Source organism: Thrips palmi, unplaced genomic scaffold (genome assembly GCF_012932325.1).
Source record: "Thrips palmi isolate BJ-2018 unplaced genomic scaffold, TpBJ-2018v1 HiC_scaffold_12, whole genome shotgun sequence".
NCBI lineage: Eukaryota > Metazoa > Arthropoda > Insecta > Thysanoptera > Thripidae > Thrips > Thrips palmi.
In genome coordinates, this window is record NW_023144623.1 from 5055793 (window position 1) to 5079150 (window position 23358).

Here is a 23358-nt window from a genome sequence, read left to right on the forward strand (position 1 = left end):
GCGAGGCTGTGCCAGCTCAACAGCGAGGCTGTGCCAGCGTCAAACAGCGAGGCTGTGCCAGCGTCAAACAGCGAGGCTGTGCCAGCGTCAAACAGCGAGGCTGTAACAGCGAGGCTGTGCCAGCTCAACAGCGAGGCTGTGCCAGCGTCAAACAGCGAGGCTGTGCCAGCGTCAAACAGCGAGGCTGTGCCAGCGTCAAACAGCGAGGCTGTGCCAGCGTCAAACAGCGAGGCTGTGCCACCCTCAAACAGCGAGGCTGTGCCAGCGTCAAACAGCGAGGCTGTGCCAGCGTAAAACAGCGAGGCTGTGCCAGCGTCAAACAGCGAGGCTGTGCCAGCGTCAAACAGCGAGGCTGTGCCAGCGTCAAACAGCGAGGCTGTGCCAGCGTCAAACAGCGAGGCTGTGCCAGCGTCAAACAGCGAGGCTGTGCCACCCTCAACAGCGAGGCTGTGCCACCCTCAAACAGCGAGGCTGTGCCAGCGTCAAACAGCGAGGCTGTGCCAGCGTCAAACAGCGAGGCTGTGCCACCCTCAAACAGGAGGCTGTGCCAGCGTCAAACAGCGAGGCTGTGCCAGCGTCAAAAAGCGAGGCTGTGCCAGCCTCAAACAGCGAGGCTGTGCCAGCGTCAAACAGCGAGGCTGTGCCAGCGTCAAACAGCGAGGCTGTGCCAGCGTCAAACAGCGAGGCTGTGCCAGCCTCACACAGGAGGCTGTGCCAGCGTCAAACAGCGAGGCTGTGCCCGTAAAACAGCGAGGCTGTGCCAGCCTCACACAGCGAGGCTTTGCCAGGGTCAAACAGCGAGGCTGTGCCAGCGTCAAACAGCGAGGCTGTGCCAGCGTCAAACAGCGAGGCTGTGCCAGCTAAAACAGCGAGGCTGTGCCAGCGTAAAACAGCGAGGCTGTGCCAGCGTCAAACAGCGAGGCTGTCCCACCCTCAAACAGCGAGGCTGTGCCAGCGTCAAACAGCGAGGCTGTGCCAGCGTCAAACAGCGAGGCTGTGCCAGCTTCAAACAGCGAGGCTGTGCCACCCTCCCACGGGGCGGAGGGCAGGCTGTGCCACCCTCAAACAGCGAGGCTGTGCCAGCGTCAAACAGCGAGGCTGTGCCAGCGTCAAACAGCGAGGCTGTGCCAGCGTCAAACAGCGAGGCTGTGCCAGCCTCACACAGCGAGGCTGTGCCACCCCCCCTTCCAAAACAGCGAGGCTGTGCCAGCGTCAAACAGCGAGGCTGTGCCAGCGTCAAACAGCGAGGCTGTGCCACCCCCCAACAGCGAGGCTGTGCCAGCGTCAAACAGCGAGGCTGTGCCACCCTCACACAGCGAGGCTGTGCCAGCGTAAAACAGCGAGGCTGTGCCAGCGTCAAACAGCGAGGCTGTGCCAGCCCCTTCCACCAAACAGCGAGGCTGTGCCAGCGTAAAACAGCGGGCTGTGCCAGCGTCAAACAGCGAGGCTGTGCCACCCTCACACAGCGAGGCTGTGCCAGCGTCAAACAGCGAGGCTGTGCCAGCGTCAAACAGCGAGGCTGTGCCAGCCTCACACAGCGAGGCTTTGCCAGCGTCAAACAGCGAGGCTGTGCCAGCGTCAAACAGCGAGGCTGTGCCAGCGTCAAACAGCGAGGCTGTGCCAGCGTCAAACAGCGAGGCTGTGCCAGCGTCAAACAGCAAGGCTGTGCCAGCGTCAAACAGCGAGGCTGTGCCAGCCTCACACAGCGAGGCTGTGCCAGCCTCAAACAGCGAGGCTGTGCCAGCGTCAAACAGCGAGGCTGTGCCAGCGCCAAACAGCGAGGCTGTGCCAGCCTCCCACAGCGAGGCTGTGCCAGCGTCAAACAGCGAGGCTGTGCCAGCCTCAAACGGGGCGGGGGCCCCCTGTGCCAGCGTCAAACAGCGAGGCTGTGCCAGCGTCAAACAGCGAGGCTGTGCCAGCGTCCAGGGCCGCCGGAAGTACTTTCTGGTGGGGGGGGGGCGAAATTTTTATAAAAAATTTTTGGGGTTGCCTCCCGGGTAAGGGGCAACCCCAATACGGTTTAGACTTCTCTAATAGTGTTCCAAATCCAGCGAGCGAAGCGAGCTTAAAGCGAAAATTCACACAATTCTAGACTTTAACACAACTTTTGCCATTTTTAGAGCTTAATCACACGCTTTTTTGGGTGGGCGAAGCGAGCCAAACGGCAAAATAATGGGGGAAAAATTTAAGAAAACCTGCGAGCGAAGCGAGCAAGAACCCAAAAAATCAAAAAATTTTGCGACTTTGCTATTTTTTTTTTCTCTTTTTGAGCTCAAAATGGCACTTCAGTGTCTGAAAGGGGGGGGGGGCGATGCCCCCCCCACCAGTTTGGGGGGGGGGGGGGGGGCGGGTCCCCCCCCCCGCACCCCACTTCCGGCGCCCTTGAGATCTGTGAGGAGCCCGTTGGGTTTAGGACTGGTTGGACCATTATGTTTGATTATAATATCTGTCGAGAGTGGGGTAACATCCGTCGCGAGTAGAGTAAGATCTATCCCGAGCCCGTTAGGTTTGGTTAGGATTGGTTGGACAGTTTAGATTTAGAATATTAAGTAGCCTTCCGTCGATGCAAGGAAAACCCAACCCAACCAACCCGACAACGGCATCTGCCCTATGACGTCTGCCATTTGGGGGAGTACATTATCCCTAGGGACCAAGTACTCCCCTGCTGGTGGGGGAGTACACCATCCCTAGGGCCAATGTACCCCCCCCTCAAGAGGGGGGGAGTACCTTCACTCTAGGGATAGTGTACCCCCGGGGGAGTACACTATCCCTAGGGTCAATGTACCCCCCCCCTCTCGAGGTAGGGGAGTACACTACCCCCAGGGATGGTGTACTCCCCCAAAGGGGGGGAGTACATTGTCCCTAGGGATGGTGTACTGGGGAGTAACTCAATCCGGGGAGTAGGATATCCCGCTTACAGCACGGTGGGCCAGAAGGCCGGTGGAGGCGGCCAAAACTCTAGACGCGTTTTGAGCTCCAGAGTCGCTAAATGGAACTCGAACTGAGCGTGTGACCCCACCAATGAATTCCTCGTTCGGAGAGCAATCCATTGGTGGGGTCACACGTTCGGTTCGAGTTCCATCTAGCGACTCTGGAGCTCAAAACGCGTCTAGAGTTTTGGTCGCCTCCACTGGTCTTCTGGCCCACTGTGCGGCATGTGCTGCTGCTAATGCGACCGAGGCGCCCCCGTGGCCAGTGCACCAACTAACGCCGAGCCCGGTCAACTTAAAGCAGTTTACAGTGTTGTTCCCGCGCACGTGTCTGGCCTCCCCCTCCCCGTCCCCCTCTCTCCAAATTCTGCTAACTTTCTTGCGCACGCGCGCGGGTGCCAAGAAGCCCTCCTCACGCCTTCTCTAAACATAGTTTTTGGTGTGGTTTTTTTTGCTGGTATTTTTTCCCTGCTCTACTTTTTTGGACCACATTTTCCCAGCGGTAACAACCCTTCGAAGAACCCACGTCGTCGGCTGATCCGCTGCTCGACCAATTAGCGCAGCAAACTCGGTTCGATAGGCCCGCGGGCTTGCGGGCTGGCGGGCTCGCGTGCGAATAGTGGAGCCTGACGTGCGAATAGTGCGGCCAGGCTGCGTGCGCATAGTGGCACAGTGGCGTGCGAGTAACAGTGTCGGGGCGACGACGTGGCGGGCGGCGGCGGCCATGCAAATCGAATCATCCCGAACCGCAATCAGCACCGCCTGGCGACGACCCCGCTCCCCCACCCCTTTTCCAAACCCCATCAAGACACAAGGCACACATTGCCGAAGCCCGCTGCGAAATAATAACAAAACCGCTGGAACATTGTTGTCGAATTTCCGTTTGTGGCGAGCAAACCGTCGGTCCTGCCCCGCCCCGCCCCGCCCCGCTCGACCGGCTCGCGGCTACTTAAGGGGAACCCAAAATTATCCCCTTTTTCCCCCTGTGCCCCCTTTCCCTTTTTGGCCCCCCCCGTGGTACCCGGGAAAAATTTTAAACTAAAAAAGGGGAAAAACCCGGGGGGGCCCGCCTTTGGTTAAAAACCCTTGGAAAAGGGTTTTCCCTGTGGCCCCGGCCCCGGAAAAAGGGGGGGGGGAGGCCACAATTTTAGCCTTTGCTTTTTCCCTTATTAAACCCCAAGGGGGGGCCCTTTTTGAAATAAGGGGCCGTGGGAAACGGTATTCCCAATCCCCCGGGGAAAACTTCTTGTGGGAACCAATTGTTTAAAATTAAAATTTTTAAAATTTGGGGAAAAAAATTTGGTTTAAAGTTTGAGGGGAAGGTTTTAAATGTAAGAAGGGTTTTTAAGGTGTTTTTAAAACCGGCTTAAAGTGGGGGAGACCTTTTTGGGGGTTTGGGGAAAAACTTTGAAAATGTGGAAAAAGGCCTTTTTTTTACATAAAGGTTTTAAACGGCTTGTTTTAAATTTTTTTAAAAAAAAACTTTTTGCGTACGGGTCTGTTTTAAGGCCCGGGAATTGGCCCCCCGACAGGGGGTTTTTTGGGCCCCGGTCAAAAAAATTTTTTGGCCAAATGGGAATGAAGGCGGCGCCCGGGGTCGAAAACCCCCGGCGGTGTTTTTCGGGACTGGGCCACCCCCCCCTTTTCAAAGGCGTTTCCCAGCTTGGGTTCCGCCCCTTTCGGCCGCATTTTTTTGGGCCCCGTTTGGGCCCCTTTGGAATTTTGGGGAAATTTTCCCCGGTTTTTTTTCCTTTTGCCCCCCTTTCCCTTTTTTGGTTTTCCCCTTGAAAAAGGGGGGGTGGTCCCCCCTTTCCTTCCCGGGCCTGTTTGGGGGGGGGGGCCCGCAAAATTTTCCCCCAAGCCGAGGGTTGGGGGGTCTTTCCCCTTAAATTTTCGTTTTTCCCCAAGGAAAGGAAACAAACGAAAAAAAAATTTTCGGGCCTTCCGCCCCGGGTTTTTTTTCGGCGGTTTTTCGGGGCAAGGGGCCCTTTGGGCGGGGTGCCGGGGGGCAAAGGGGGGCAAAAGGGGGTGGGGGCCTTGTTTGGGGGGAATTCCAAAAAAGGGGGGGGGCAAAAATTTTACCCCGGGGGCCGGGCCCCGGGGGGCCCCGGGGCCCCGCCCAGGGGAGGCCCCGCCCTTTTTCCCCCCAAATTTATTTTTTCCAGGGCCCGCCCCAGGGGGGAGGGGGATTAATTTTTTTTTTTTAAGGGGGTTCCCCCGTTTCCCCCCACCGGGCCTTTTTTTTCCCAAAAAAAGGGGGGCGGGGGTTTCCGGGGAGGGGGTAAAAAAGGGGACCTTTTTGGAAAAGGGGTGGGGGGGGGGGGGAGGGGGTGAGTTCCCTGGGGGGAGCAAAGGGGGGGGGGGGAGGGGGGGGGACCGGGGCGAACCGGGCCGCCGACGAAGAACAGGAGAACTTTAACGGCGGAGCCACTGATATGTCAGAAGCACTCGCGGAATGTGTCTGCCATGGCGATGGCGGCGCAAGGCGGGATCTCGCAACGATATTACTGCTTCGGCCGCGCCGCCCGCGCGCTGTGTTATCGGCTTTGGACACTCCTTGCCCCCCTCCCCCTTCCCCCCGTTGTTTTTCCAGCATTGATTCGCTGCCGGCTCACTGGCGGCAGCGGCGGCAGCCCACACCTCATTCCGTTTTTGCGCTCCCTTTCCTCCTCCACGTCCTCCTTTGTTGTAATTCGGACACTCTCTCTCTCTCTCTCTCTCCCTCTCTCTCTTTTCTCTCTCTCTCCTCTCTTCTCTCTCCCCTCTCCCCCTCTCCCCTCTCTCTCTCTCCCCTCTCTCCCCTCCTTTTTTTTTCGAGCTCTCCCCGGCAGGTGATGCGGTCCGAGATAAGGGAAGCCAGGCAGCTGGAAATGCAAAAACGAACATCTTCTCGGCCTTCTTGGCCTTCTCGGCGCGCAGTAATTCGGCGCGCCATTTATCTTGCCGGGAGTACTCCGCCACTAGAAAGGAGAAAGAGACAAAAGAAGCAGAAACGACTATGGCTCGGGTGAAATAGCGCTGTCCCGTCGCGGCCGCGAAAAAAACATCGTCCTAAGGATTAAAATTCTTTTCCATTTTTTGCACACGAAAAACCACTCCACGTCAGCAGTGCAAATATGTACAGAATCGAAGGGCGCGTGGTTTTTCGCTCGGCAAGCGTAGGAGGGCTGACCTGTTCCGTGGTCATGAAAGAAAAACAACTTTTAAAACAACTTGCTTAAGAGGAGGAAGAAAGAAAACTTTAATCCAGGCCTAGCCTCCGGCGAGGCCGCTCACTGAGTTCACTCGCCGGAAGTCCACGTCCACACTGCATGCAGTGGCGGCGCCGCTCTGCAGACCATCCTCCCTCCAATCGTCGATCTCGACTCGATCTCTCTACTCGATATCTGGACCCGGTCTCTTGACTCGGTCTCTCCACTCGGTCTTGACTCGGTGTTTCGACTCGATCTCTCGACTTGATTTCTTGACTCGACATCTCGATTTGGTCTCTCAACTTGATATCTCAACTCAATATCTAGACTCGATCTCTCGACTCGATCTCTCGACTCGATGTCCATTTGCAGTCGGACAATCGGCCGCGGCTTGAACCGCCCACTCCCTTCGAAACAGAACGGCGATGGTGCTGCTCACCTAAACCCAATAGTCTCGTCGCTCTGTCTCTCTCGCATCCATAGGGGCCGCTCCGAGTGCGAGAGAGACTGAACGACGAAGGCAGCGCATGCCCGGCGGGTCCAGAGCGCTGGCGCCGCGAAAATTTGATGGCAACCGTGCGGCTGGCCGTGGCTGGCCGCTGGCCGTCGCAAATCCGATTCCGGGTCGGGCAGTTCGCGTTACAGGTGCCCCGGTGGGCCGCGCCCGGCCCCGCCCCCGGGCAGCCGCGGCCTCGGCCAACGAATGAACCCATCCGAGAGTCTCTCTGTCTCTCTCGCACCTATACGGGGTGCCCATGAGTGCGAGAGAGACAGAGAGAGACTCGGAATCACTCCGCTGGCCGTGCGGAGGTGGCGGAGGAGGCGCAGTGTGGGTGGATCTCCACGCGCTGCGCGGCGCTTCGCCTCGCCCGAGTAATTTGTGAAGGATGCCTTAATCTGCCCCGGGGACTTAAGGCGCTGCGGAGGGAGCGGTCGACGCGCGGTCTGGCCAGGCGCTGCCAGTGGGCCAGAAGACCGGCGGAGGCAGCCCAATTTCTAGACGCGTTTTGAGCTCCGGAGCCGCTAAATGGGACTCGAACCGAACCTGTGGCCCCACCAATGGATTCCTCGTTCGCAGAGCAATCCATAGGTGCGGTCACACGTTCGGTTCGAGTCCCATTTGGCGACTCTGGAGCTCAAAACGCGTCGAGTTTCGGCCGCCGTCACCGGTCATCTGGCCCACTGTGCAACCCTCTCCCCGAGACGCTCCCCTGGGCCCTGGGGGGTCGGACGCCCTGCCCGGCCTTGGACCACGCTGCGGTCCGGCGAGGCCGCCGCATGCTACAGCCATGCTGAGAGTCAATTTCGTCGCTCTGTCTCTCTCGCACCAATGCGGGACGCCCCAAAAGTGCGAGACACACGGAGCGACGAAAACGACTCTCGGAATCTGTCTGCTGTCGGTGTAAACCAGCTGACCAGACCGCGCGATGCGCGCCAGAGTCGCGGGGCTGCCTACCTCGCAGGGGCCCCGTCTCTCTATCAGCCTGTTCGTCCGCCTGTCTGCCTGTCTGTCTGTCTGTCTGTCTGTCTGTCTGTCTGTCTGTCTGTCTGTCCGCCTGTCTGTCTGTCTGTCTGTCTGTCCGCCTGTCTGTCTGTCTGTCTGTCTGTCCGTCTGTCTGTCTGTCTGTCTGTCTGTCCGCCTGTCTGTCTGTCTGTCCGAGGCACTGTTCGTGCTCGCCGTCTGGCACGCATCGCTCTCCGGGGACGCCACGCACACACCAACTTTGTTATTCCAGACCGGAAGTAGCTCCGCGACGAGACGCCGCGCGCCGCGCACTCGACTTCAAGTGTGACTGACAAAGAAAGAGAAGGGAGGAAAAGAGGGTCGCTGGCAAAACTGGAAAACTCGATCGGCGCGCGTTTTGACGTCGGCGGAGGAGTGACTGACAGCTTGACACAGCGGCATTGGTTAGTTTTGTTCGACTGGGCCCGGCCCCGGGCCCAGCCCCGGGCTCAGTCCGTGCGACACGGTCGCTGCACTAGTGATCAATCACCAGCAGTATCGGGGCTTTGATCGGGGTGCGGGGGCCTGACAGGGGGAGGGGGAGTGGGAAGGCAAGTGGAGGGGAGGGGAAGGAGGGGAGGAGGGGAGGGGAGGGAGGGGGATCAGTCATCGCTCATCCCCATGGATTAGCCAGTGAGACGGACTGCGGACTGCAGGGGCTGGACGGCTCGAAGGCTGGACTCTGCCTGTGAGGTGTTGTGTCTTGTCCGTTGAGTCCGTGTCCAGTGCACCTTGTCCACGCTGAGACACCGGCTTGCCTATGCCACTGGCTGCAATTTGCATTCGGCCGATCGTCCCCCTCTGACTTGGATTTTCATCTCATTCGAGTCCATGGCAGTCCGTGTGAGTGCGCGCAGACAAACACTGCAAAAGCCAGTGGTGAGTTTGCAAGCCACAAAATTGGCATGCCATTTTGATTTACCAAAATTTGGCAAGCTTGGCCCAGAAACGCTCCCCAGCTTGCCAAGATTTGGCGAGCTTACGGAGATTTCAAGTCAAAGCTTGCCAAATTTTTGCATTGAAAATGGCTTACCACTGGCTTGGCAGTGAAGGCTCTGTTGTGGTGAACAACAACTGCCAACAACTCTGTTCGATAGGTTGTAGGTATCGGATTTCCGTTTGCAGCTATCGAACTGCAGCCTATCGAACATGGAGTTGATCGCCTCAACTATGCCTTTTTTTCGGCGCCGTGTGGCTGGGCCGGGCTGCGCGCACTGTGGCCGACAGAAACTACAAACCTTCGACCCGCGGTCGGGGCGCGGACCGCGGACGGGGAACAGCTGTATTAACCAAATCCACAAGACCCCTTCCCCTGCCCCACCCCTGCCCCGCCCCTGCCCCGCCCCTGCCCGTCCGTTTCAGCAGCCCGAGGGAAAGGCGGGGGCGGTTTCGTTTTCTGGTGGACTCACCGCACAGTGGGCCAGAAGACCGGTACAGGCGGCCCATAAATTCCCGACGCGTTTTGAGTTCCAGAGTTGCTAAATGGGACTCGAAACGAACGTGTGACCCCACCAATGGATTCCTCGTTCGGAGAGCAATCCATTGGTGGGGCCACACGTTCGGTTCGAGTCCCATTTCGCGACTCTGGAGCTCAAAACGCGTCTAGAATTTTGGCCGCCTCCTCCGGTCTTCTGGCCCACTGTGCACAGCGCCACCGCACCACCCCCTCTTTTCTCTCTTTCCTTTCTTTCTCTTTTGTCTGCTTTAATTCTTCCGCTTGTCCCTCACTTTCCCTTTCTCCACACCTTTTTCGAATGCGGCGAAACGGAACACCGTGGCCTCTGTCAATCTACGGCCAGAAGACTGATTCCGAGCGTCGTTTTCGTCGCTCTGTCTCTGTCGCACCTTCAAAGGACGCTCCATGAGAGAGAGAGACTGAGCGACGAAAACGACTCTGGGAATCAGTCTGCAGCCGCGGCAGCGGGGTGAGTGTGCTTTGTGGAGGGCGAAGGGCTGCGGCCACGCCGCTGCCAGGACTCTGTCGGTCTCTGTCGGCCTCTATCTCGGTCTCCGTCGGGCTCCGTCAGACTCTGTTCAAGTGGACAAAGGCACGCTGCCAGTGCCAAGCCAACCAGTGTACCATCATCCCGCCGGAAAAACATCCTGCAATGCGGCCAGGGTCGCACCCCCCCCCCCTCTCTCTCTCCGAGTGACTGTAATCGCAGAGGGCGAAATAAGGGCAAGGGGGAGGAAACTCGCAGCAGGAGTCTGTAGGATGTGGCTGGCTGGCTGGCCGCTCCGACCGCACCTGTTGGCGACTGCCACGGCGTGATAGGCCACACGCGCGTGCCGCACGCGCGATTACGGAACGTGGCTGGAAAGTGAGGTGGGGCAGGAATAGTGTCCAAACAAAGCTGGGTAAATAAAACCATGTTTCCGTTGAATTGTTTTTGTTTGTTTTTTGTTGTTGTTTTGTAGAGGGTGCGAAACGGCGCGATCCTCCCGCTCGGAATCAGCCTGCAGTCTCGCTCCAGCCACGCTCCAGCCCTACTTGGGGGAAAGTTGCTTTGTAATCCAGCCGCGACGCGAAACCGATCAGAAAGGGATAAGGCGGGGCCGTGAGTGCATGGCAAACCAGGCAGGCAGGCAAGGCAGGCAAACTCGGCCATGTTTAATCCATATTCCATCACCCTTGCGGGCCTTGCGGCGTCTTCTGCTTCTCCGCCCCCGGGCCGCTCATGGCTCGGCTCATGGCTCGGCTCATGGCCGCGTGCAGCAGCGCGTTCCACGACGAATAAAATACGCCATGAAATAGCCCGCTCTGCTCCGGAGTGGCGCTGCGCCGCGCTGCGCCGAAGCAGTCCGTCTGCCAGGAGTCCCCCCGGAGTCGGCCTGGAGTCTCCCTGGAGTTCCCCGCAGTCTCCATGGACTTTACCTGGAGTCTGCCTGGAGTCTCCAGGAACGCGACGATGGCCCCACCGTGCCCGCGCCTCGGCGCGCCTCGGTGTACTGCCAACATTACCGGAGCAAAGACGCGGGCAATTCCAGCCGGCAGGGCAATTTGGCGACACTTATAAATGAGACGCGCGGGGAAGGGGAGGGGGAAGGGGAGGGGGGCGTTAACGGCAGGGCCGGGCAGGGCGGCGCGCAGGGGGAGCGGGCTGCTTTCGGGGAAGGAGGCAACGGTTCGCTTTGTCGCGGATTCTTTCCTAAATAATTATGTTTAACTGAAATTTGCGTCGGTGCTCTGGGAGCTGCCGCGCTGGGGGCGGGTAGGGGCGGGGGTGGGTGGACTGTTCTGGCGCCTGGCGCGCTCACTCACTATACTGCGTAGGGCGATGGCGGGTCCGTAAACGGAACGCTTGTCTCGCGCAGCGCCGCATCTCCGCTTCAACATTCGACACGCTCTCGGTGCCACTCGATGGGGGGCGTCCATTAATTGCGTTAGGGTGTCTCTCTTCCTCTTCTTCTCTCTTCCGTGAGAGACAGAGCCACACAATTCGGTTGCAGCCAGGGCAACGTATCTGACTCTGTCGCGACAGAGGTAGTGGAGTGACGAAAGGACTCGTCGCTGGAGCTCGCTACTGCTCGCTGCTCCGAGCTGCGGCCCGACGGGATCAAAGGACGGCCCGGCTGTCGGAGTGCGCGCAAAGCGGCGCAAAGCGCAAAGCGCAAAGTAACCGGGCGGGGCAGTGGCGCTTGCAGTGGTGCGCCAAAGGCAAAGGCAAAGGCAAAGCCATAGCCAAAGTCAAAGGCAGGCAACGGCAAGCCGGTGGCCTTGCCGGAGGCCTTGCCGCGGGCCACGTTGTCAGTGTCAGGGAATCGATGGCTCGCCGATCGGCCGACCGGACCGGACCGGGCCCGACCCACTGGACCCAGCCGGATCCAAAACACTCTGCAGTTTGCACTTACAGAGACAAAGGTGTGCCCTGGGCGCCGGCGGAGCACCAGAACGTGTTATCGGCCATTCCCAAAGGCGATCTTACGGATGCGAGAGAGGCAGAGCGACGATGACGACGCTCGGAGTCAGTGTGCTGCCGCGTCGTGCGCGTCGCGAGTGGCTACCCCGGCCAGGAGGGCGTCCACGCCTAGGCCACGCTTCCATTCACTCGCGCTGCAGACTGATTCCGAGAGTCGTCTTCGTCGCTCCCTCTCTCTCGCACCTGTACGCAACGCCGCGTAAGTGCGAGAGAGACAGAGCGACGAAAACGGCTCCCGAAATCAGTCAGCTGGTTCGCCCTCTTTGTCCCGCTTCCTGCCCCATTGTCCAAGTTTCTGCTTGTGCGAATGCGGAAGCGCGAAAGCGCGAAAGGGTGAAGGCGCGGGGCGACTTGGCTCTCCAAGCACCCCGCCAGTCTGACCGCCCCGTTTCCTCTCTGCTCCGCAGGCTCCGCAGGACAGCACCACCTCGATGGCGGACTTGGAGGACCCCCGGTGACGAGTCGGCGAGTCGGAGGCGCAGGTCGAGCCGAAGAGAGCCGCGCCGCGCCGCGGTCCGGGCCGCGGGCTGCCGCGGGCTGCCTGGGGCTTCCGGGGCCGGGGGACTGGTTCCGTTCGGGCGGCCCGATGTGGCATGACCATGGCCACGACGGCCACGCCGCCCACCCCCGTGGGGGCGTCCTTGGGGGCGGAAGTGGCCAACGGCAGTGACTGGGGGGCGGCGACGCGGCTGCCCACCACGCTGGCGGCCTCGGACGCGTACTCGGACACGCAGAGCGGCGCGCTGGCCGCGGTGGTGCTGTGCTGCGGCGTGCTGGTGCTGTCCCCCGTGACGGTGTGCGGCAACGCGCTCCTGCTCAACGCGCTGTACCGCTTCAAGCGGCTGCGCACGCCGAGCAACTACCTGCTGGGCAGCCTGGCGTCCTCCGACCTGGGCGTCGGCGTGCTGCTGCCGCTGTGCGCGTACCTGGAGGTGAGCGCCACGGCCACGGCGGCCGCCGACGCCGCCCCGGACGCCGCGGCGTCCCTGTGCGCGCTGCCGCACTGCCTGCTCACCGCACTGTGCTGCGCCTCGCTGCTCGTCATGGCCGCCATCGCCGTGGACAGGTTCACGTCGCTCGCGCAGCCACTCCGCTACAACAACCTCATCACGCACCGCTCCGTGGAGCGCTACATCGCCGGCCTGTGGCTGTACGCCGGCCTGGTGGGCACGGCGCCCCTCGCCGCCAGGCAAGTCCTCCTCGTCGCTCTGTCTCTCTCGCACTCATGGGGCGTCCCGTACAGTTGCGAGAGAGACAGAGCGACGAAAACGACTCTCGGAATCAGTCCGCAGCGCCGTCCGTCTCTACTCGACTCCGTTCCAAGTGAGTGTGTCTCTAAACGAATGTGTGCTCCAGGGTGTGGGGGCCCGGCGTCGGGGGCGCGCCCCCTCCCGCGCCGTGCTCCGGGGCGGCGCTGCTGCGTCCCCCGGGCGTGGCGGTGTTCCTGCTGTGCGCCGTCTACGCGCCCTGCATGGTGCTGGTGGTGGGCTGCTACTCGTACGTGTACCTGGTGGCGCGCAACCACCACCGCGCCATCTACAGCGTCGAGGTGTCTCTCCGCCACGGCCACGACGCGCCCTACGCGTCGCGCTACACCTCCACCCTCGCCATCACGGTCGGCTTCTTCGTCTGCCTGTGGCTGCCGTTCCAGGTGACCGCTCTGCCCCTCTCCTTGTTCCTCTTGCGTTCCAATGCCCAGCAGACGGATTCTGAGAGCTGTTTGCGTCGCTTTCTCTCTCTCGCACCTGTAAGGGACGCCCCGTGAGTGCGAGAGAGGCAGAGCGACGACTCTCGGAATCAGTTTGCTGTTTCCGTTTGGTGCTTACCTTTCTCGTGCGCAGATGGTGATCGTCGTGGACCTGGTGTGCGGCTCCCACCTGGTCTCCTCCCTCCGCGGGCTGTGCCTGTCGCTGCCCATGTTCGCCTCCTCCGCGCTCAACCCCTGGGTGTACGGCTACCGCAACGGGGAGGTCCGCGCCGCGGTGCAGCGCGTGCTCGGCGTGAGTTCAAAACGCAGGGAAATCAAAGCAGCGATAGCAATGCCTGACTGCTGCACACCGATTCCGAGGGTCGTTTTCGTCGCCCTGTCTCTCTCGCACTCGCAGGGCGTGCTCTATATGTGTGAGAGAGACAGAGCGACGAAAACGTCCCTCGGAATCGGCTTGCTGCCGGCAGGGTGGTCCTGCCTGTCTCGGTCCCGCTGTCCTGCCCGGGCCATGAAATGCATGAAATGGCTCAAGTACGCGAGGCGGCCGCCGTTTTACCGCTTCGGATGAAGTCGTCCCGCTCGGGCCGCGCCAGCCAGCGCCATCTGCGCCGTGGCACAGTGGGCCAGAAGACCGGTGGAGGCGGCAAAAACTCTAGACGCGTTTTGAGCTCCACAGTCGCTAAATGGGACTCGAACCGAGCGTGTGACCCCATCAATGGATTTCTTGTTCGGAGAGCAATCTTTTGGTGGGATCACACTTTTGGTTCGAGTTCCACTTAGCGACTCAGGAGTTCATTACGCGTCCGGGATTTTGACCGCCACCTCCGGTTCTCTGGCCCGCTGTGCGGGGCGGCGGGCGGGCTGGTGACGTGACAGGACAGATGATGAATTTGCCGCCTTGTTGTAGGAGATGCTGACCAAGGTGGGGCTGTCTTCGCCACACCTGGGCTGTCCCCACCTGGTGACGACGGGGGCCGACGCCGAGCTCAACAGCTTCGCGTCGAACGTGCGCCTGTGCACGCTGTCGTTCACGGCGACGCACACGCTGGCCACGCCCACGCCGACGCGGTGCTGCACCACGACCAACGCCTCGCTGCTGCACCCCGACGACGCCATCCTGCTGCAGTCGCCGCAGACCCCGAGCGTGGACACCCCGAGCCAGCCGGCCTCGCCGTCCACCGGCAAGGCTGCCTCCTCACCACTAACGCCACCTGCGCCGCCGCCGCCCCCGAGCAGGACGCTGAGGGTGCCCGGCGGCCCCGGCCACGCCGGCCACGCCCTCGCGGGGCACGCGGCCTCGCACACCGCGGTCATCACGCTCGCCCAGACAGTCATCGAACTGCGAGTCCCCGTTCAAGTGCCAAACGCCGCGGCCACCTCGCTCAACAAGGTGCACCACGTTTAGGGACTAGCCGCCGTGGAGCTACCCCACGCCCTAGCCCACGCCAGTGCCATGGCGGCGATACTCCCCGACCGTAGGTTGGCTGTGTCTTCAAGTGACTGTGATTCAAGGAAACTCGTGCGGCCATTTGATGATTTTCTTTCGTTGTTCGGTTTTGCAGTTGAAGTGTGAAACTTAAACCTCGCGCTCGCCGGATAGAGGACGTGTTCTCATTGATAATCAAGATATTAGTTCAGTGTGCCACACGTAGTCTCGAAGTCCACAGCCCCGTGTCACGGGCCGCGCTCTAACTATCGCTTGTAGCAGCTCAAAGCGGTCTTACGCTCAGTGGCAAGTTCATAATGCTACTTCTCCAGTGTGGCCATGAGATCCTCGTTTTCCTAGTTTTTCAGATGGATGAAGGTTGACCCCCAATCAGTCTTTGTCCTCCCACTGTTCCCTCAGTTGTGGCCATCCCGTTCAACCGTGAACTCTCCTTAATAGATAGGTATACTTCACGTTTTTATGATGAAGGATCTATTTTCTACTGTCGTAAAATAAAGGATATCCAAGAAAAATTAACTATGGTATTATTATGGACAAAAGATATGATGGTATTAACAGGAGGTCAGGGTAAATTAGGCAAGATTTAAATCTCAAACAGCATTAAGTCTGTATTTGGAAACTTCACAGGTCAGGTCAGGTCAAGTTTTACAAACAAATAGAATTCAAGTCCAAGACTGAAAAACTATTTCACCCATTCCACAAACAAAATAAAGATTGAAACAATGATACAAGCATACATCAAATGTATGTGCACAACCACATAACAAAGGAAATATTTGATACCAAATTAATAGAAAAATTAATATTTTCTGCTTTTATCACACTATTGACAACTCATGACAACTCAATAGACTTATCACTCCTCCCAAGTTCAATGTACAACAACTGAACAAAATGAAAATGAAACTAAAGAAAATATAGCACCAAGACCTGGCACACATTATCAGCAGCATAAAAATTTGTAAAATTAATCATCTTCCTCAGCAGATTTCTTCTTCTTCTTTTTCTTCTTCTTCTCACTGGTAGGTTCAGCAACTTGCTCTTCTACTGGCATTTCTTCATCGCCTCCCTTGTTCTTCTTCTTTTTCTTCTTTTTCTTGGAAGAACCTGCAAGAAATTGGAATGAAAAAGGACGAGTCCCTTAATTCTGCTGCACAAGAGTAGGAACTATTCAGAATTACACTAAACATACCATCATCTTCAGGCTCAGATTTAACTTCTACTGATGATACACCAGGCTCAAGCTTGATCTTCTTCTTCGGTGCCTCTGTAATGATAAAGCCAAATTATTAGCAGTGGTTACATTAAGTGTTTAAAATGGAGAAATTTGAACAGCAACGCACCAAGTTCCTCAACTAATGGTTTCTGGTCCTCCGATTGTGAATGTGTTCTCTTAGTGGGTAAGGTAGAATCAGCAGCTGTAGGATACTGCTTGAATTGGCTCTTTCCTTGGTACTTCTCAAACTTGGACTTTGCCTTGCCTGTGCCAGACAGTCTTCGCAAATTGCCTTCCTCTAATAACCTGAGGCGAGACTCCAATTTAACTTTGTGCTCTGCTCCCAACTCTAAGGTACTGTCCTCCCCCAAGGCATCCAGCCTGGTGCACAGAGATGCTTTGGCAGCTAGCATTCTAGATAGCTAAAAAAAAAAAAGCAAATAAGCAATTAGTGAAATATGAACTCAAGTTAGAAACGAAAGCCTTAGACAGTTAAATGCTTACCTTGCCCTTGTTGGCCGCAGAGGCTGTAGCTACAAGTGACGAATGGTAGATGAGACCATACTTGGGAGTGTCTTTCTTGGTTTTCAGGGCTCTGAATAAAGCTTTCTCAGCACCTAGAATTTGAAGAGTAGATGCTGGTGCTTTGGCCAAATTGATGAGGGAACCTAAAACAGACAAAGTAATAGTTTATTTTTCCATCCTGTAAAGTTGATGTGTTATTTGAATGAAGACGAATTGGGTGTTGTCCTACCTGATTGGGAAATAAGACGAGCACCTACAAGATCACCAAGAAGCACTGTTAAATTAGGTGCAATTGCCATCATTCTGGTACGCAAGTAATCATACAACTGACTACGGTATGATGAAATTTCAAGGACCTGGAAAGAACAGAATTGAAAAATAAGACGCTATTTCAATAAAGCAAAAGCAATGGCTAAAAAAAACAGTCCTCACCTGATCACAAAGTCTATGAATATTAGAAATATCATCATCAGAAATTTCAGTACCCATGGAAATTTCTGCAGCTTCTTTCACTCTGGCTTCTAAATCCTCAGACAGTACATCTGATAAGTCTGTGGATGATGTATTTTCCCTGGTTCCTAAGATGAGATAAGAGAAGATAGATAAATAAGAAATTGACACTGAAGGAAACAACAAGTAAACTGAGAGATGGGATACATACCTATGAGCTTCACAGTTTTAACAAATGCTGTGTTGTCTGTGACAATCTTTCCTAACTCGGGGAAGTGCCATCCATACCACTCTCTGCACCGCATAATGTAGTTATTGAGCTCCTTATCCAAATCATCAAGTAAACACACAGCCTGAACAATCATGGTGTCAATCTTGTCGGGTGAGAACTTCAACTTGTAACGGGAAAGACTGGAAAACAACAAAAGGGAATATGCTGAATCAGGAGATTACAAGTGAATACTGCATCATAAAGGATGGATGCAAGAAATAGGCAAATTACCTGTGGGCAAGACCAAGGGCCATTGCAGTCATTTCTTTCTTGGGCAAACCAGCCAAGAGACCGTCCAATTGTGACCTAATACAGCGCATGAGTTCTTGCACTGCTGTGTTTGACACACAAGACACAGACAGCTTCTCCTTAATAGCGTTTCCGAGCTTGGCATCGGCTACAAGAAGCTGATCCTGAATACCAGCAGCAGCAACTTGCTAGAATCAGTAACAGAGAAGTGTCAAAACAATATCACAAAACTACTTCGGAAGTTTATTGTAAGGTAAAAAGCAGTACCTTCTTCAGCATTTTTTTGAGCATTTTTGACACTTTTCCTTCCGTTGCAGCTGTAGTGCAAGACAAAGCTTCTGTTGTATCTTGGAATTTCTCGAAGTGTTTGAGCTTGACCCTAAAAATAAAGATGATACTTTATAAACTGGTAGTTCAGGAGGTAAAAATAAAAAATATTCAGACAGGATCAATAGATAACTGAAAGCCAAAATGCCAAAACACTTACACTTTACTGGCCGCCTCAGGCGTTTCAAAATCATGGTACAGGTTTTCTGTTTGACTGAGCTTCTTTTCATCAAGGAGCTGTAACACGAACACATAAAAAATATTGTCAATCATAAAAATCAAAACAAAAGTGCAGGGACGGTACAGTCAAAATGCTTTGATACACATGATAAGTGAAAAAGCATGAAATAGTGAGGTTAAGGACTTGCACTGTTCTTAGCATTGAGTAGTTCATATCGTGAAGCTTAGGCCAAGGGCAAAGGGGAGTTTCATTTAAGATAAAAATAGGTACAGCGGTCAAGACATAAACTTGGACAAAAACGAGGGCTATTACTGCTAGGAAGTAAAATACATGAACCTGGCAAACACACGTGTGCCATTGCACGCTGCCGGCACTTCACCGTGTGCGTACTTCATTTTGGAAGAAACCAAGCCAAAGGGCACAAACGTATAAGTAATAACAAAAACCGACAATAGATACGTACAGAAGGGAAACTAGAACTCAAGACGGCAATGTGAGCCTGGCAAAGGCAAGTTCGACACGAGGGTTGTCGTCAACACACAAGCTTGCACGGCGTAAACAAAATGCATCAATTACAGTAAATAGAACATAGTCGAGGGCAGGAGACGTACCTTGAAGATTGCGTATCCCGCCGGAGTTTCGAACAACACCAACATTTTGAAGCAAATTTGGTTTTCCACACAAAAATCAAAACAAATACGCTCTTATGCAGAACGTAAAAACATGCTGCCGAGCAGCCCCACGCACGACGCACGCGCACGCGCAGGACGAGCGCTTCCGGTCTGTGTTATGCTTTTACTTCTTCTTAATAAAACTGGACTAGAGATGTGACGTCTTCTCTTTTGAGCTTCTTTTCTCTAAATTAGAGAATAAATGCTGCTTTTGGCTTCCCAAAATTAAATCACAACCTAAAGCATTGAACAAAATTCCGAATAGGATTAAATGAAACGTGTATTTGATTTTCATGCGGCGCCCCGCCTTGTGGAAATATATGAACTTGCCTTTTGTTGTTGTTGGGCGGCATCGATCTTTGTTTATGTTGTGTTGTTATTTTGAATAAATACAAATTGTGCCGCCAATTTACCGTGTCAGTTGCCTATTTCGGTTAAATGAATTAGCCCAACTATTTTCTGGACAGGTGAACCGAATTACACTTTCCTCGGATGCCACGATGGATGCCATAACGGAATTTGAAAACCTGTTCGATGCTTGTGACACGGCAAACTTGGGAAAAGTGCCGGTCTCTAAACTGATAATGGCTGTAACTAATGAAGTCAATGCCTTCAATAACAAGTAAGTCACACGTATTTTCTGTAATATTTTTTCTTTACCACACATATTGGTATCCCTTCTTACTGTTTTAATATCAGCGTACCAGCTCTGTAACATCTATCTGGATTATTGCTTCCCCGACACCAAATTTGCCGAATTCATTGTTTAATCCATTCATTCGTTTGTCAGTGATCATCAGCAGCATGAGAAAGAAGAACTACTGGACACAGTACGCTGTCTTCTGGATCCATCAGATCAAGATATTCAAGTTGACAAAGCCACATGGATGGCAGCTTGGTACAAGCAAGCAGAATCTCCTTCTCCTAAAAAATCTAAAGTGTGAGGAAGAATTTACTTTCTTTGACTCCTATGACCATTTTCAAGAAAATCACACTTTCGTTCGCTGTATTTTACTCTCTTTCTTGGATTATATTGATGTAAGGTTTTCGCTTCCAGGTACAACATATCAGATTTGGCAGGGGGTGATGACTTAGGCATAGGTGACGAATTTCAAGGTGAATATTGGATGAGAATTATGTCATCTACATTGTCAGATTGGCCAAGTTTAGTCAAAGTTTGTTTGGTTCTTTTCTTTTTTGTTAGGTCCCCTTGACGTGTCGAAGCATTCCTACTGTTTCTCACCTGGCTCTCGCTCCTCTAGTTTGTAAGTCCCCTCCTTTTCTGCCCAACCATCAATCTCTTCGGTCTGTTTAAAATCATGTCTAAACTTCTTGACTGCCTTTGCAGAGAAGACTCTGAAGAGGTGGTACAACTCAAAGAGGAGATCCAACAACTTCAGTGCTCCTTAAAAACTCAAAAACAGCAATTACAGAAGCTAGATGATGCATTAAACCAAGAACAAATTGAAAAGCAAGAGCTGGAAAAATTGAAGGATGTTGAAGTAAACAAGTATGTACATTGTCATTTTTTAAAGGGGTAGTTTGATAAATCTATTATTTTATTCTGTTTTTAAAAATATGTATGTGCTCGACATCGTCCTTCCAGAATGTCCAGACAAATCAAATCCCTTCTAGAAAGTAATGAATCACTGAAATGCTCTCTTGAAGTTAGTGAGAGTGAAAAGCTCGAATTATGCAAATCTTGTGATAGTCTATCTGTTACTGAGAGGCAACTGAACCTTCAACTTACGGAACAAAAGCGAGTGGTAAGTATCACAATGTTCTACCCATAATCGCCAGTTTCTTAGGTAATTGATTTTCATCTCTAATAGTCTTTGAGTTTCAGGTAGCTGAATTATGTTCAGAAGTAGAGGATTTGAACCAGCAGATTGAAAACTTAAAATCAGATAAACAGGAGCTTGAAAATAAACTAGAGCAGCAGGCAAACGCCCAGCAGGAGCAGATGATGGATTATCAGAAAACTATTCAAAATTATCTTGATGAGAAAAGTGAACTAAACTTCCAAATAACTGTGAGCTCTTTCATACTATCTTTTAAATAGATCTTGTGGCTTCTTGTTCTTTTGTTATTTTATAACTTAACTTTGTTTTGTTATTAACTTATTTTGTTAGAACTCAATGCTTCACAAAAGACATTTATCAACCTACTCGGATGATTTGGATTGCAGTGATAGTAGTAACCTTCAATCGGAGCTCGCGCCTTTCCATTTTCAGGCAAACAGTTTAAATCTTTCTGATTCCCCTCCAGCTGTAAGTAGTTATATACATACTACATATTAAGCAATGGAGAATATTAAACCCCTATTTCATTGCTTTTTATTTTTTGCAGTTGCAAAAGTCTTTATTGATAGAAATGCAAGCTGCTGTGGTAAGTCAATTTTTATTATTATTGTATTTCTTTTTTTTTTTTTTTTATGCCAACTCTTGAGGGACAATACATTCATAAAAATGTTTTCACTGCTAAGAAAAAGATCTCGACTTTTTTCTTTCTTTTTTTCTAGTCTTGTGATGCTGAAACACAGACCCAAGACAATTTTAATGTCACACCTCTTACACCCTTAAAAACAATTGACAAATGTATTCAAGCAGAGTTTGCCTCAAAAGAATTGGTTGTCCTCAAAGAGGAGATCCAACAACTTCACTGCACTCTGAAAAATGAAAAACTGGAAGTGCAAAGGCTACATGATGCATTATGCCAAGAGCAGATTGTAAAGCAAGAGCTAGAAAAAGTGAAGGATGATGAAGTGAACAAGTATGTACATTTGGAATTTTTTTTCAAGAAGTTTCATAAATCCACTAATTACCATGTTTTTTAAATGTGTGCTTGATTTCCTTATTCTAGATTGTCCAAACAAATCAAAACTCTCCTAGAGAGTAATGAAGTACCAAAAGGCTCTCTTGAAGTTAGTGAGAGTGAAAAGATAGACTTATACAAATCTCTTGATAGCCCATCAGTTACCGAGAGGCAATTGAACCTTCAACTTAACGAGCAAAACCAAGTGGTCAGTATCACAATGTTCTACCCATAATCACCAGCTACTTAATCAATTTTTATTTCTAATGGTCTTTGAGTTTCAGTTAGCTGCATTAAGTACAGAGATTGAGAACTTAAATCAGGAGAATGGACTCTTAAAATCAAATATAAAGGAGCTTCAAACGAAACTGGAGGTCCAGGGCAATGTCTATCAGGAGCAGAGGATAGATCACCAGAAAACTATGGAGAATCATCAATATGAGAAAAATGAACAAAGCCCCCAAATAACAGTGAGCTCTTTCATACTTTCTTAAAACAAGATCTTGTCTTCATTTATGCCTTTAAGTCTGTTCTTTTCAAACCTACCTTTGTTTCTTTTCAACCTTCATTCGCTAGAAGTCTACGCTGAACAAAAGCCTTTCAGCCGGCTTGGATGATTTGGATTGCAAAAGTAGTAGGAAGACCCAATCAGAACCCGCCCATTTCAGTCTTCAAGCAAACTGTCATTTGTCTAATTCCTCGACCTCTGTAAGTTGGTACATACATGCTTAAACCTTATAGGATTTTTAACTAATTTTTCATTTTTTGTTTTTTTTTCTAGCAGTTGGAAAAATCTTTACTACCAGAGGTGGAAATGAAAGCTATGGTAAGTCAGATTACCGCATGCGTTTATTCCGTCTATCATCTCAATGCTATCAAGCAATGAAAATGTTTTCATTTTTTTCATGTATTTGTTTTGTTCTGAACAGTCATGTCATGCTGATGCACAGACTCAAGGAGTTTTTAATGTCCCATCTCACATGCCCACAGAAAGAGTTGACAAGAGTATTCAAGCAGAAGTTGAGGTGTGATGTGTTTAATTAGTCTTGAATGTTTACAGACTGGATCTGTTATGGTCTGTTTTCAACTTTTTTTCTCACTTTAATTAATTTTATTGCTTCCAGATGTGTCCTGTTGAGACTCAAACCTCTCCTCATGCTTCTGAAAAAGACTATAAACTGTGTTTACCAAGATATCTTACAAAATATTTTTTTCAGAAACTTCCTCCAACAAATGCCACTGAAGTTGCCATTAAATCTCCTGACTTATCATTGAGGATATTAGACGAGCAAAGCAGTGTGCACAAGAAATTCTCATCAGTTTTGCCTCATAAATCACGGTATGATATTCAAAAGTCGAAGCTACTCTAGTTTCTTTTCTCTTAAAGTACCTTCACATGCTATAACTTTGTACGCCTTTTCCAGGTGCTTGTGGGTCATTTTCACCCTTATCATCTTTCTTGTCCTACTCGTCATATCCACCATATTTTGTACAGGAGCAGTTTTGCAAATTGCTTCTGATGCTGGCCTGCTGTCTTATCCATATGCAGGCCCATCTTCTGATTTTGTGAAACGCATTATAAAACCTCTTGTGAAAACCAATCTCCGACCAAGAAATGTCCCAGTATAATATAATCTTCTATTATGATTAGAAAAAATAAGAATCTTAAGTTAAGAGTGCCAAGAATGTTCCATTTAAGGCAAATTCTCCAGTGCCATTTTCTATAACTTCTCAGTGGTGATTGGTTTTGTGATACATTTATCTTTTTTGTTTGTTTGATGTTTCTTTGATTAGAATAAGAATCTCTGTGCTTATCTCACCAATGTGATCATCTCAAACTAAGTCACTGTTATTTCTTAGTTTCTATTAGTAACAATAATATTTTTTTTAGCAGTTTGAACTCAAAGGAGAATAAATCAAATCTTATCAATCCATGGAATTTTATTTTCAATCT

At 52.3% G+C, this 23358-nt stretch overlaps 3 protein-coding genes across 7 annotated transcripts; 2 read left to right on the forward strand and 1 right to left on the reverse strand.

Annotated features, from left to right (window-relative positions):
• The first annotated feature begins 12588 nt into the window (after positions 1 to 12588).
• On the forward strand, positions 12589 to 15188 carry LOC117640485 (glucose-dependent insulinotropic receptor-like). The gene is made up of 5 exons (XM_034377003.1): positions 12589 to 12734; positions 12902 to 13196; positions 13387 to 13545; positions 14161 to 14499; positions 14530 to 15188. The coding sequence occupies exons 1-5, from the start codon at positions 12589 to 12591 to the stop codon at positions 14656 to 14658; spliced, it is 1068 nt and encodes a 355-aa protein (XP_034232894.1). The 3' UTR covers positions 14659 to 15188.
• Positions 15189 to 15288: 100 nt separating this feature from the next.
• On the reverse strand, positions 15289 to 18705 carry LOC117640298 (nucleolar protein 58). The gene is made up of 11 exons (XM_034376687.1): positions 18531 to 18705; positions 17899 to 17975; positions 17679 to 17790; positions 17394 to 17599; positions 17103 to 17302; positions 16874 to 17019; positions 16671 to 16797; positions 16421 to 16584; positions 16044 to 16338; positions 15893 to 15967; positions 15289 to 15807 (listed from the first exon to the last, which is right to left on the reverse strand). The coding sequence occupies exons 1-11, from the start codon at positions 18573 to 18575 to the stop codon at positions 15668 to 15670; spliced, it is 1587 nt and encodes a 528-aa protein (XP_034232578.1). The 5' UTR covers positions 18576 to 18705; the 3' UTR covers positions 15289 to 15667.
• Positions 18706 to 18937: 232 nt separating this feature from the next.
• On the forward strand, positions 18938 to 23343 carry LOC117640172 (uncharacterized protein MCAP_0864-like). 5 transcript variants are annotated; one of them, XM_034376457.1, is made up of 17 exons: positions 18938 to 19212; positions 19381 to 19530; positions 19648 to 19706; positions 19795 to 19855; positions 19939 to 20100; positions 20197 to 20356; positions 20437 to 20622; positions 20723 to 20860; positions 20940 to 20978; positions 21112 to 21362; positions 21453 to 21612; positions 21689 to 21874; positions 21981 to 22112; positions 22186 to 22230; positions 22334 to 22429; positions 22529 to 22743; positions 22829 to 23343. In XM_034376457.1, the coding sequence occupies exons 1-17, from the start codon at positions 19091 to 19093 to the stop codon at positions 23031 to 23033; spliced, it is 2367 nt and encodes a 788-aa protein (XP_034232348.1). In that variant the 5' UTR covers positions 18938 to 19090; the 3' UTR covers positions 23034 to 23343. The 5 variants fall into 5 exon arrangements, with proteins under 5 accessions (XP_034232348.1, XP_034232352.1, XP_034232351.1 ...); XM_034376461.1 differs by having other exon boundaries at positions 22622 to 22743; XM_034376460.1 differs by having other exon boundaries at positions 22189 to 22230.
• The last annotated feature ends 15 nt before the right edge of the window (positions 23344 to 23358 follow it).